Consider the following 13,222-nt stretch of genomic DNA (forward strand, 5'->3'; position numbering starts at 1 on the left):
TTTTTTCTCCGTCAGCCAATTATTTTTTTCCATTATTGACCAGTTTTAGCTATCATCCGTTTTCGAAGAGGTAGATGCTAAGAACACAAATTACTAACATCCAAGATTGACAAAGAATGGTAAAAATGACAAAATTTCAAGAATGAGAACTACACTAGGAAAGCGAGTCAGGGCCAACAAGTTATTCAGCTTGTGCTGATGCGTATGAAGTAAGTTTCTAGCGCAAATTTTTCAAGTTAAAAATGTGTTTCGGTTGATTATAACAATGGGTGACTTACCTCATCGTTTCTCCTTAACCTTCATGCACATGCGACGTTCTGCAAGGCACCGGGCAAAGTTAATGGTAAACAATCGCCACTACGTCTTTTTCTAGGATATCAATATGCGATTCCTACATTGTTCTGAAGCTTCACTGGAATGGTGCATCAAGCTTCACCGGAGCTTTTTGTAGCATTATAGAGAATATGAATGAGATACCTCCTTATGGTTAGGAAAAAAACTTAATAGCACTGTAGTAAGACACCTGACTCGTATTCCGAAAGACAGTTGTTCGATTCCCAACCAGATTTAAGTTTTACGTGATTTAGGAAAATCAGCCTACGCGATAGCGGGATGGTTCCTTAGGAAGTCCACAGCCGATTTCTTTCCCCTTCCTTTCCGAATCGTCAGCGAGTTGACGTTGAACCCTAACATTCTTCCTTCAATAAATAAGGTGTGTTCACGAAATAACAGGAAATTTTATTTTCTGAAAATAATTTTATTTATACCTCTATATCCGTGCTACCCCCTTCGGAGTGGTCACCGTGAGATATTATACACTTATCACGTCGCTTCTTCCAATTTCCGAAATTCTTCCGGAACTCGGTGTTAGTGACGGCACTTAGCTCATTCAGAGATTCATTTTGAATATCATCTATATTTCCAAAATAACGGCCTTTTAAGCTTTCTTTAATTTTAGGAACTGACAACGTTACGTGGCGACCATCTCTGGTGAATATGGAAGCTGGGATATTACTACATTATTATTTTTGGGGAAAAATTTACGAAATGTGGATAGGTTCATTTTCGTAGTGGAAGAGCCTTGAAATGTTTCGCTAGAAATCAGATTTTTCTTACTGATTCACGCAAAAGTCGTTGAACCTGTAAGTAGTACTCCTTACTAATCGTTTGACCTTTTGGTAGAAATTCATTCATCACTAGGCTGGAATCGAAGAAAACAGTGAGCACAACCTTCACATGTCTCCGCTCTTGTCGAGATTTTTTAGGTCTCGGTGTTCTGATACGACTGAGCCTTAGTTTCGACGTCATATTCGTAAACCGACGTTTCAGCAGTTATGATGACACGTTTCAGTAGTTCTGCATCGTTGCTGACTTCATCTAGAGACTGTTGAGCAAGTGTCATCCGCACCTGTTTTCGCTCGAAATTCAACAATTTCTGAACAATTTTTCCTGTCACACGTTTCGCACCGAAAAGAACGGAAAACATTTCATGGCACGTGCCTGCTTACGTGTCAACATCAAGAGCGCCTCTCCGGTTGTTATTCAGGACTTCCAGAGCGCTAGTCATCTTCATTACCATCTACGACATTTTTCAAGACGCTTTTGCCACTCTTAAACCTTGTTTCGCTTACACCAGACTCACCTAAAGCAATACTTATCATCACTATAACTTTGCAGCATTCTATTCCGTTCTTTTAAAAATTCTCTGATCCATTTTTATACTGAACAAATAATCGCATGTACTAGCAAAACGCGTGTATCCACCCGGATATCCGAGCACGTTAGCACACAGCTTCCGGGATTAGGGGAGAAGCGCCGGCCCCGCAGCGAATGCACCCGGCGGCCAGTTTCCTGCATCCGAGGAGGTGAATACCGGGATGCTACCCACGTCCCATGTCAATTATACACTTCGAAAAGACTTCTTACACGTTGTCCCACTTTCACATGGGACTACACTACACGCAGATATATGGATCACACAAATTTCTTTTCAGGGGGAATGGGTGAAGGCAGGGATAGGATCCGGCTGCCCTCTACCGCTTCCTCTTTTTTTGTCTTTGTCCTGATTCTGAGCAGGGTCGGAATGTTTATTGACGGATTTGGCATGGTTAGTTGAAGGGGTAGCCGGATGCCCTTTCTGTCGCCACCCCGTTTCGTCCATGCACGGAATATGAGTGCCCCAACTGTCTGCGTGTGCACGTGGGCGAGTTTCTAAATATGTGCGTATCGAGTAAGCGAGACGGGACTTCAGCACCCGCCCGGTAATCACCTAGCGGGATATGGGAATCCGCGTAAAAACCACATCCAGGTTGACCGTCAGACCGACCCTCGTCGTTAACCCACTGGGTGGATTCGATCAGGGACTGGCGTACCTCCCCTTTCCGAAAGTGGCGGTTTAACACGCACGGCTATTCGGGCGGGTTGGCTACTATCTATCAGTAACACGGCCAAATCCAGGTTGACATGCCGACTCTACGACGATAAAGGGAGAAGGCCAGAAAAAGTCTACCAAAACGCGTGCAACCTTTTTGACAGCTGACAAAAAACTAAGTAACGGATATGGTTAACGCTGTATATATATATATATATATATATATATATATATATATATATATATTTTTTTTTTTTTTTTTTTTTTTTGTTTAACCTGATCTGATTAGGCCCATGGGGCCTTCTGTTACATCGGACCAGTGTTTCACACATACAATACATTTTTTACATCATAGCTTCCTAAGAAATAACAATTTTAATATGACAAGTACAATTAAAACGATTTGAGTGTCTGAAATGGCAGTGTGAGTAAATAGTAGTATGAACTAAACTCATGCCGGCAGTACTTTTACTACTACAGCTGATGCCATAATTGTGATGATAATAATAATAATAATAATAATAGGGACAAATATAAAATAGTTTATTGGTGTACAAAATAGATGTTTATGATGTAACGAGTTCTGGGAAAAGGAAATTTAACGAGACGGCATCGGCTAAGAACACTGGTAAATGAGGAAGTTCTGTTTGGAAAAAAGTTTTTACTTGAGTAACTAGTGCCACGGGGACAATGGTAATGCTTATTGTCGCCTCGGTAGATAAGTCATTAACCGTCTTCTGAAGTTGCAGATGTTATTCAGTTCTCTACTATAATGCGGGAGGTTATTCCAGAGTCGGGCTCCTGCTGTTGAGAAGTACTTGGAGAAAGTGGAATGGGACAGAGAAGATTCGATCAAAGAGTCGAACATCAGAGATATAACGAACACAGACAGCCATAACCACTTCCAGGCGCCATGAGCTTTTCTGAAAAAGGCCTTGCACTATAACACGACGGTAATCAATAACTGGAAGCGTAAGTGTCTGTACAAGTTTCTTTTTCACGTCAAGAGGAAAGAGGCTTTCATATTTTCGTAGGGCATGTAGAGAATCCTACTTGCAAACTGCAGTTACGTGCTCATTCCAATTTAGATTTTCGTCTGTTATTGCTCCTGGACTCTTTCCGAAAAAGAGACGTTTATATTTCTCTATCTATGGGTAAAGATGGTAGGAGTCCCAATATTTAGGACTAATGAGCCTAGAAAGACCAATCAGGCTCCGTTTGGGTTTTGTGCGGGTTGAGGTTTAACCATGTATCCTGTACACATTTTGATAGTGCACACAGGTCGATATCGAGATTTTCGATACATGTCTTAAAGTTTATTGGTTTTGCACTTACGAGGGGAGGCCATGACGCTGGTATCACAATTTACTTCAATCTTTGTTCGCCTTTAGTATGCCAGTGAAACAATACAGAGGGCAAGTAGTAAGGGGCACTACTCTGGCAATTCCGAGAAAATCGGAAGAGAAGTTTTACGCGTCTATTATATGGATTATGTATCTGTACGTTGGTGCCGGCCGTTATTCATGGTGGCGAGTGAAAGCCGGCACGGTAGAAATGGTTCAAATGGTTCTGAGCACTATGGGACCTAACTTCTGTGGTCATCAACCCCCTAGAACTACTTAAACCTAACTAACCTAAGGACACCACACACAACCATGCCCGAGGCAGGATTCGAACCTGCGACCGTAGCGGTCGCGCAGTTCCAGACTGTACAGCCTAGAACTGCTCGGCCACCCCCTGGCACGGTAACTCAGCGTGTTCGGTCAGAGAGCTGCATGGTCTCGGTAATAAAAAACCTGAGTGAAGGGCTCAACAACAGACTTCAACGGATGTCATGTAACGCCCGCTACGACCAATTACACCGAGCAAAATTGAAAAAAAAAAAAAAGTTATTGGCTTTCGAGATTCGTAAGACGAACGTGCATGATGCGGCGGTTTGGCTCCCGGATTTAATCATTAATCTATTTTTTCATCACTGGACATATTATTTACTTTGTATGACCTTTGAGAGATAATATAACCAAAAAAAAAAGAAACACGTTTATTTGCGTGAAGTTACAGTTTATGTTTCCGTGCCTGTATGACAAATAACATCCTGCAACGTGTGATGTCGAGAGCACATCCGAAGAGTAATTGGCTCTGAGCACTATGGAACTTAACATCTGTGGTCATCAGTCCCCAAGAACTTAGAACTAGTTAAACCTAACTTATCTAAGGACATCACACACATCCATGCCCGAGGCAGGATTCGAACCTGCGACCGTAGCGGTCGCCTAGAACCGCATGGGCCACACCGGCTGGCGAAGAGTAATTGCACATTACTCTTGTGGTCCGGCACATTGCGACTTTGTATATTACTGATTGTGAATAACGTCATTCGTAGCATTATTTATCGAAGTTTAATATGGGCTATCCAAGCCTGTCCCTCGTTCTTGAAACTTTAATTACAAATTGTAAACAGTCAAACAACATATTAAATTCACTATAAGTGGTGTTTTTCATTATATTACCTCTCAAATGTAATATAACTTAAATAATGTGACCAGTGATGAAAAAAATGTATGTTAAAAAGTGAGTGATAACGGGATTCGAATTATCGCCTCGCCTACGATGCACTTGGGCAACGGCCTTGCCGCGGTGGGTACACCGGTTCCCGTGAGATCACCGAAGTTAAGCACTGTCAGGTGTGGCCGCCACTTGGATGGGTGACCATCCGGGCCGCCATGCACTGTTGCCGTTTTTCGGGGTGCACTCAGCTCGTGAGGCCAATTGAGGAGCTACTCGACCGAATAGTAGCGCCTCCGATCACAGAAAACCATCGTAACGACCGGGAGAGCGGTGTGCTGACCACACGCTCCTATTGTCCGCATCCCCTTCTGAGGATGACACGGCGGTCGGACGGTCCCGATGGGCCACTTATGGCCTGAAGACGGAGAGCTACGATGCACTTGCTACGCGCGAAAAATAACTGCTTGACCACAATAACTTTCAGAGTATGCAGACACAATAGCGCCTTTTTTTGGCAACCATATACAACTGCTCACTTGACGAAACGTCTGTTCCTAAAGACTGGTTCAAAAATGGTTCAAATGGCTCTGAGCACTATGGGACTTAACTTCTGAGGTCATCAGTCCCCTAGAACTTAGAACTACTTAAACCTAACTAACCTAAGGACATCACACACAACCATGCCCGAGGTAGGATTCGAACCTGCGACCGTAGAGGGCCCGCACTTCTGGACTGTAGCGCCTAGGACCGCTCGACCACTACGGCCGGGCCTAAAGACTGGGAAGTAGCACAGTTCACACCAATATTCAAGAAAGGAAATAGGAGTAGTCCATTGAATTACAGACCCATATAACTGACCTCAATTTGCAGTAGGATTTTGGAGCATATACTGTACTCTAACATTATGAATCACCTAGAAGAAAATGACGTATTGATACGTAACCAACACAGATTCAGAAAATATCGTTCTTGTGCAACACAGTTAGCTCTTTGTTCCCATGAAGTAAAGAATGCTGTCGACGGATCTCAGATCGATTCCATATTCCTAGATTTCCAGAAGGCTTTTCATATCGTTCCTCACAAGCAACTATTAATCAAGTTGGCTGCACGTGGAGTATAGTCTCAGTTGTGTGACTGGATTCGTGATTTCCTCTCAGAGAGGTCACAGTTCGTAGGGATAGACGGTAAATCATGGAGTAGAACAGAAGTGATATCTGGCGTTCCGCAAGTTAGTGTCATAGGCCCTCTGCTGTTCCTGATTTAGGCGAATGATCTAGGTGACAATCTGAGCAGCCCCCTTAGATTGTTTCCAGATGCCACCGTAATTTACCGTCTGGTAAAATCATCAGACGATCAATTCCAATTACGAAATGATCTACAGAGAATTTCTGTATGGTGCGAAAAGTGGGAATAGGCACTAAACAAAGAAAAGTGCGAGGTCATCGACATGGCTACTAAAATAAATCCGATAAATTTTGGGTATACGATAAATTGCACAAATCTAAGGGCTGTCAATTCGACTAAGTACCTAGGAATTACAATTACGAGCAACTTAAATTTGAAAGAGGACATAGATAATATTATAGGGAAGGCGAAGCAAAGACTGCGCTTCGTTGGCAAAACACTTAGAATATGCGACAAACGCACTAAAGAGACAGCCTACATTACACTTGTAAGTCCTCTGCTGGAATACTGCTGCGCGAGATGGGATCCTTACCAGGTAAGGTTCACGGAGGACATCGTAAAAGTGAAAGAAGGGCAGCTCGTTTCGTGCTATCGCCCCATAGGGGTGAGAGTGTCACTGATGTGATACGCGAGTTGGGGGTGGCAGTCACTGAAACAAAGGCGGTTTTCTTTGCGGCGAGATCTATTTGCGAAATTTCAATCGACAACTTTCTCTTCTGTATGTGAAAATACTACGTAGGGAGGAATTATCGTCAAAATAAAATAAGAGAGATCCAAGCTCGAACGGAATGATTTAGGTGTTCCTTTTTCTCACGTGCCATTCTAAAGTGGAATGGTGGAGATGTAGTATGAAAATGGTTCGATGAATCCTCTGCCAGGCACTTAAGTGTGGATTGCAGAGTAACCACGTAGATGTAGATGTAGACTTATTACTATCTGTACCTTGGTTCAAATGGCTCTGAGCACTATGGGACTCAACTTCTGAGGTCATCAGTCCCCTAGAACTTAGAACTACTTAAACCTAACTAACCTAAGGACAGCACACACATCCATGTCCGAGGCAGGATTCGAACCTGCGACCGTAGCGGTCGGGCGGCTCCAGACTGTGGCGCCTAGAGCCTCTCGGCCACCCCGGCCGGCTATCTGTAGCTACTCACAGGTAGGTACAGATGCGTTAAACTTCTCTTGCCATTTTCTCGGAATTGCCTGAGTAGTGCGCCTTGCTGCTTGCACATTATGTTGTTTTAATGACCCACCGCCCGCCTCCGTAGCGTAGCGGTAGCGTTACCTCCTACCACACAGGGGGCCCGGGTTCGATTCCCAGCAGGAGACTGGGTGTTGTGTGTCCTTCATCATCATTTGCATCATCATTGACCCGCAAGTCGCCGATGTGGCGTCACGTAAAAAGGACTTACAATACGGCGGCCAAACTCCCCCGAATGGGGCCTCCCGGCCGACAGTGCCATACGATCATTTCCATTTCCAATGGCCCACTAAAGGTGTACAAAGTTTAAAATAAATTCCCCTTTTAGATGCAACTGCAGCTCATCATAGTACATGTGGTATTTGTTGCAGGACACATCATTGACATACAATTAAAAGAGTACAGGACCTAACACCAAGCCTGGGGGACGGCTGACAGCACCTGCCTCCACTGTGACGTTATGGTGCTGGTCACATAGCACTGATGGCGAGACGTCATGTGTGGTTGAACTTGCTGACCAACACAACAAAGAAAAAATCGTGCGAATCACACTAACTACAATTCGCGAAGTTACAAAATTTCCTGTTAATTTTTGAACACATCTCGTATTGTAGCTGGCAACCTCGACGGTAAATGTTAAGTGCGTGCTTGCCCAGAGAAGACTAATACTTGGCTGCATACGGCTGGTAGCGCCGAAGCAGTGAAGAGCTGAGAGCAGACGCGGGCCGCCCAGGGACAGGTTGGGGACGGAGTGGTGGATGTGCGGGTGGCTGTGGGTGGGTACCCCCCTCGTACCTGGAGTTGTGGTCGCTGAGGTAGCCGGCGTCTCGGTCGCGCTCCCTCTCTCGCTCCCGCTCTCGCAGCAGCTCGTTGCGGTCGCTGTAGTAGCCCTCGCGGTCTCTGTCCCGGTACCTGCAACAACACCAGCGCCCGGCGTACAGTCAGTGCCCGCTGCATATGCACGGCAGCTAAGCTGTGCGGGCGCCCTCCGAAACGATAGGGTTCAAGCTTCTGAGGGCCACAAGACATTCTGTAATCAGGCGTAATTATACAGTGGAACAATCAGTGAGGATGGACGTCACGGGAGCAGTCTTGGGATGGGAAAAACCGACCCATTAAAACTGATACTGGCATTTCAATTGTTCAAAAACAATCTTAATCGCATTTATTATTATTATACCGTCAACTGGTTTCAACCCGACGTAGGGGTCATCTTCTGGGCGTTTACACTGTGAAATTATAGATATCCGTCAAAAAGACCCCATTATACAACACCTAAAATTACGTAAATTTCAAATATATTACCCATTGGTCGACTGCTGGTGGTGGCATTCCTGTCTACATAACGGCAGGAAACTATGCGAGAGTAACTCTTCGTATGGGATTAAATTGCGTGCCGTTGATCGCCGCTGGGGGTGTTGCCGTCTATTCACGTGATCTCAGCACGCTGTTTAAGCTCATACGAAGAGTTACTCTCGCATAGTTTCCTGCCGTTATGTAGGCAGGAGTGACACCACCAGCAGTCGACCAATGCGTAACGTATTTTAAATTTACGTAATTTTAGCTGTTGTATAATGGAGTCTTTCTGACGGATATCTATAATTTCACAGTGTAAACGCCCAGAAGATGACCCCTACATCGGGTTGAAACCGGTTGGCGGTATAACATTAACAAATGCGATTAAGACTGTTTTTGAATAACTGATTAATCATACTAATCGCTGCTTCATCTCCACAACCATATTGTCCAAAAACCTGTATTTCAGTTCTGAATAACCAGTATTTTTCTGTATTTGGTCTCAGTTATAACAAGTATTTTTATTTTTTTACTGATATATCAATTGACAACGCCAGTAGTATTAAAATTTTCGGTTACTAAATAAAACTGTTATTTTTTAAAAAAAAAGAACAGCAAGTTTTGTAGGAAGTTCTGTGGCTTCTGAAAGGTTCGTATCGTCTTTGAATAACATAGTTTCTGATTAAAGGAGTCCGCTCACAGATCAACAAATTGCAGGACGATATCTGTAAACAGTTTGGGGAATAAATATCTGCCAATACATTAATTTAGTACTGAAATTTTAATTTTAATTTATTATGTAACTGTTTCTGGTGAGTGTTGTATTTTGCTCATTATCTAACTCATTCATCTGAACTTTTGAAAGAGCACGTTTTATTTTGTCAGCAAAAAATCAGCTGTACTGAGATTCCCGTAAAAAGTAAAAATATATACAGGGTGGTCGGAAATTCCCGACACAGACTTCTAGGACTTGTAGAGGGGAGTAAGTACATCGTATTTTGAATAGGAACCCATTTCCGGAAACGTCATCCAACGAGACTATACAGCGTCAATGTTATAGTCGCGGGCGTCGGTAAATGTACGTACACACGGGGTGATTCCGTTATGATGTTACAGACTTCCTAGGACGATGGAGAACGATAAATGTATTAATTTGAAGTAAGGATCACTGTACCTGAAACGAACGAGTCGAAAGCTATAAACGAAAACCGTTTTGATACCTCTGATAGTTTAATACATGTACCGGTTCTTGTGTTGCGAAGAGTGTAGGGCTGGTAACTTTCAGTGGTGATAGTGTGGACAAAAACGAGAAAAAATGTCCAGTAATCGTGGGTTCTAAAGTCCATACCTTAACAGCTATGAACACTTGCTCAGTAGAGGAGATGTGTTTCACATTAGCGAAGATGAACGAATGGTCATAGCTCCTCAGGTATGCAATTTAGAGCCCAAGTTTATGGACATTTTGTCTCGTTTTTGTCCACACTACAACCACTGAAAGTTACCAACCCTACACACTTCTCAACACAAAAACCGGTGCATGTATTCAACTGTCAGAGGTATCAGAACTGTCTTCATTTATAACTTTCGACTCGTTCGTTTCTGGTACAGGTATCCTTACTTCAAATTAAACAATTTATCGTTCTCCACCATCCTAGAAAGTCTGTAACATCATAACAGAATCACCCCGTGTATACGTACATTTACAGATGCCCGCGACTATAACTTTGATGCTCTGTAGCCTCGCTGGATGACGTTTCCGGACATGGGTTCCTATTCAAAATACGATGTACTCACTCCCCTCTACAAGTCCTAGAAGTCTGTGTTGGGAATTTCCGACCACCCTGTATGTTCACTAAAACACAGGTTTTTCGTTTGAAATAATTAAAGAAAAAGTATGCTGGAAATTTTACACAAAAGCTTGAAATAACACAAGAGAACTGAAGTTATGACAACAGCAATAAAATAAAAACTTAACAATTCATTCGTAGGTTGCAATAAGAATAGAAAATAGCTTATCTTCTGCCTTTGTCTGCATACCATTCCTTTATATGTTTATAGCTCTTGGGAACATACAAGACGAAAAATAGAGATCTCTAACCTCGGTTTTTACCCTTTAGGACCACTATTCTTATAATTTTAGAACAGAGATTTAAAAAATTGGAAGCTGTAGCAGAATACTGGTGAGTATTATGTAGTACTGAAGCCATCGTTACTTTTCGAGGAAAACAGAAAACGGTGGATTGACAAATTTTTTTTATTTATGTATTTTATTTGAGATTTTGAGTTCATGTATATTGAAACGTATGGTACAAAATTGTCACAGACTCTTAGTATTTCTCAATCTTTATTCGATCTCTAGGTTTACTGCTGAAATAATAGAAAAAAATCGGTTATTTCGGAAACCGGTTATTTTGAGCAGTTTTAACACTCAGGTTAAACTGGACAAGGAGAACCGGTATAAACAAAAATCGGTTGTTTCAGCGCCAACCGCCAATCTTAAAGCGATCCCCTACCTTCCCTTACTCCCACAATAGCTACCCGATCACCTAATTGCAGTTGCTGGTTTCCTGTGTAACTAATCCAAAGCGAAACAAAAATGTTATATTCAGCATTTCATGTAATTATTGACCGAATTTAAAAATTAAAAATGCTCTCATGATCTAATCATTAACTGATATAACCCTATGTCGAGGGTTTAATACGTTAACTAGAGTATGAAAGTTACAATCTCTGTACACAAAGTGATTCAGTGATAATGTTACAGATTTTCACGGTTGATGGAGAAGGCTAAATGTATCAATTTGAAGTAAGGGAACATGGTCTTGACGCGACTACGTCGGATGTTATAAGAGTAAATCTTTCTGATATCGCTGACAGTGGAATACACGTACCAGTACTGTTAAAGGTTAGGTTGCATGGGAGGCAATTCCTAGGAACACTTCGGTGTACAGGTTGGGATAATAACTTAGCTAAGCCACTGTAGATGGCATACTGTGTACTGACATGAGCAATCCTAGTGTAAAATGTCTGTACTGTAGTAGACTGCAGTCTGTGTCTACAAGTTTAAGTACTAACGGCGATCAGCCCCTAACCAAATTGAATTGTACATGATGACGTAACTTGTAGCCGTTTTCGAGCGCGGGGAAACAAAGTAAAGCAGCAGAGAAGCGGAAAGTTTGTACAGGGCCAAGTATCCCCGTAGTAGACACCCGGTCCACGCCATGTTTCCAAGACCGTTTCAAAGATTAATCCATAGGACAGTTGTTACCACAGTACAACGACTGAGGAGGGCGACGAACTAGACAGATATCCGATTTACAAGTTTCAGTGCTTGATCGAGCGTATGAGACATCTGCAATCAGCATTCGATCAGCTACACGTGAAATTAATGTCTCGCAGCGTACTGTGTGACGAGTATTACGGGAAATGCGGCTACCCACCTGCCATCGAAAGGAAGTGCATCCTTTGATTCCTGCCGACTTAGCACCTCGCGTCGTGTTCAGCCAAAGTTTCTTGCAGCACCTTACAGTCGATACTCGCCATCATGTGTATGTACTTTTCATTGATGAAACCTCGGTTCACCAGAGATGGAATGCTAAATAGTCACAACAGTGACGTTTATGCCGATGAGAGTCCCAACACTGCAGTTGTGAAAACCTATCAATGCAGATTATCAAAGAGTGATCAGGCATAGTCAATGATTACGTACTAGGCCCATTCCTTCTTCCTCTTCACTTAAACGCAGCAGTGCATACAGTAATCATCAAGAGCATACCTGTCAGTTTTATGAAACATGCCCCACTTGTTTTTCGTCAGCAGATGAGGTTCCAGTATAATGAAGCCCCATATGACTGTGAGCTGAGGGTCCCTGAACACTTGGATCAGACATTCTCTGAGAGGTGAATAGGCAGCAGAGATCCTGTTTCGTGACCAGCAAGGTCAGCTGATATCACCCAACTTAATTTAACTTTGTGGGGCCATGTGAAAATTATTGTGTACGAGACGGCTGTCGAACCTGAAGAGGATCTCCTGCAACATTTCTCGCTGCCTGGGACACTGTTCAGACGACATCAGGAATATTAGAAGTGGTATGACAAAACTTTGTGCGCCGATGCCGTACCTGTACTGATGTTGGGGGACAGCATTTTGAACAACCGTTATAAATCTAGCTGCTTGTGAAACTTGTGCAGGTGATGGAATTCATTATTGCTGTACCGTAAACTTACAACTCTCGATCTCTCTGACATCAAGTTACGTGCGCAGTTACTAGTTCGCCAAATGGGGAAATTATGTACGGTGTTGAGGAGTATTTAGCGGGAAGTCTATACGTCGTAATTAGGGGGCAGAAGTTGGCACCATTGGCTTGAGCACTGCGCGGGGCTATGGCGGAACTTGTGTAGAGTTTCACTTTTAATTTTACACTCGGTCGTTTCCGGACTAATGTCCCTTACCTGAAATTGACACATTTACCCTTCTCCATCATTCCTGAATGTTGATAATATCATCAATGGATCACCCCGTGTGTATTGAGACAGTGAAACTCAAATCGCGCAAATTATCGTGACTGCAGGGGACATAGCAACTGTAAACATATTTTACAAATAATTGCAAAAAATCTTTTCGAAATATTTTCTCGGTCCCCCCCCCCCTCCCCCTCC

At 43.0% G+C, this 13,222-nt stretch overlaps 1 protein-coding gene across 1 annotated transcript in view; it reads right to left on the reverse strand.

Annotated features, from left to right (window-relative positions):
• Window positions 1–13,222, reverse strand: part of LOC124545626 — a 258,100-nt gene that overhangs the window by 46,754 nt on the left and 198,124 nt on the right. Inside the window, exon 9 of the mRNA XM_047124573.1 lies at window positions 8,064–8,180. Within this exon, the coding sequence (XP_046980529.1) occupies window positions 8,064–8,180 (117 nt within the window). The remainder of the gene's footprint in view (window positions 1–8,063; window positions 8,181–13,222) is intronic.

This window comes from Schistocerca americana, chromosome 8 (genome assembly GCF_021461395.2).
Source record: "Schistocerca americana isolate TAMUIC-IGC-003095 chromosome 8, iqSchAmer2.1, whole genome shotgun sequence".
Lineage (NCBI taxonomy): Eukaryota > Metazoa > Arthropoda > Insecta > Orthoptera > Acrididae > Schistocerca > Schistocerca americana.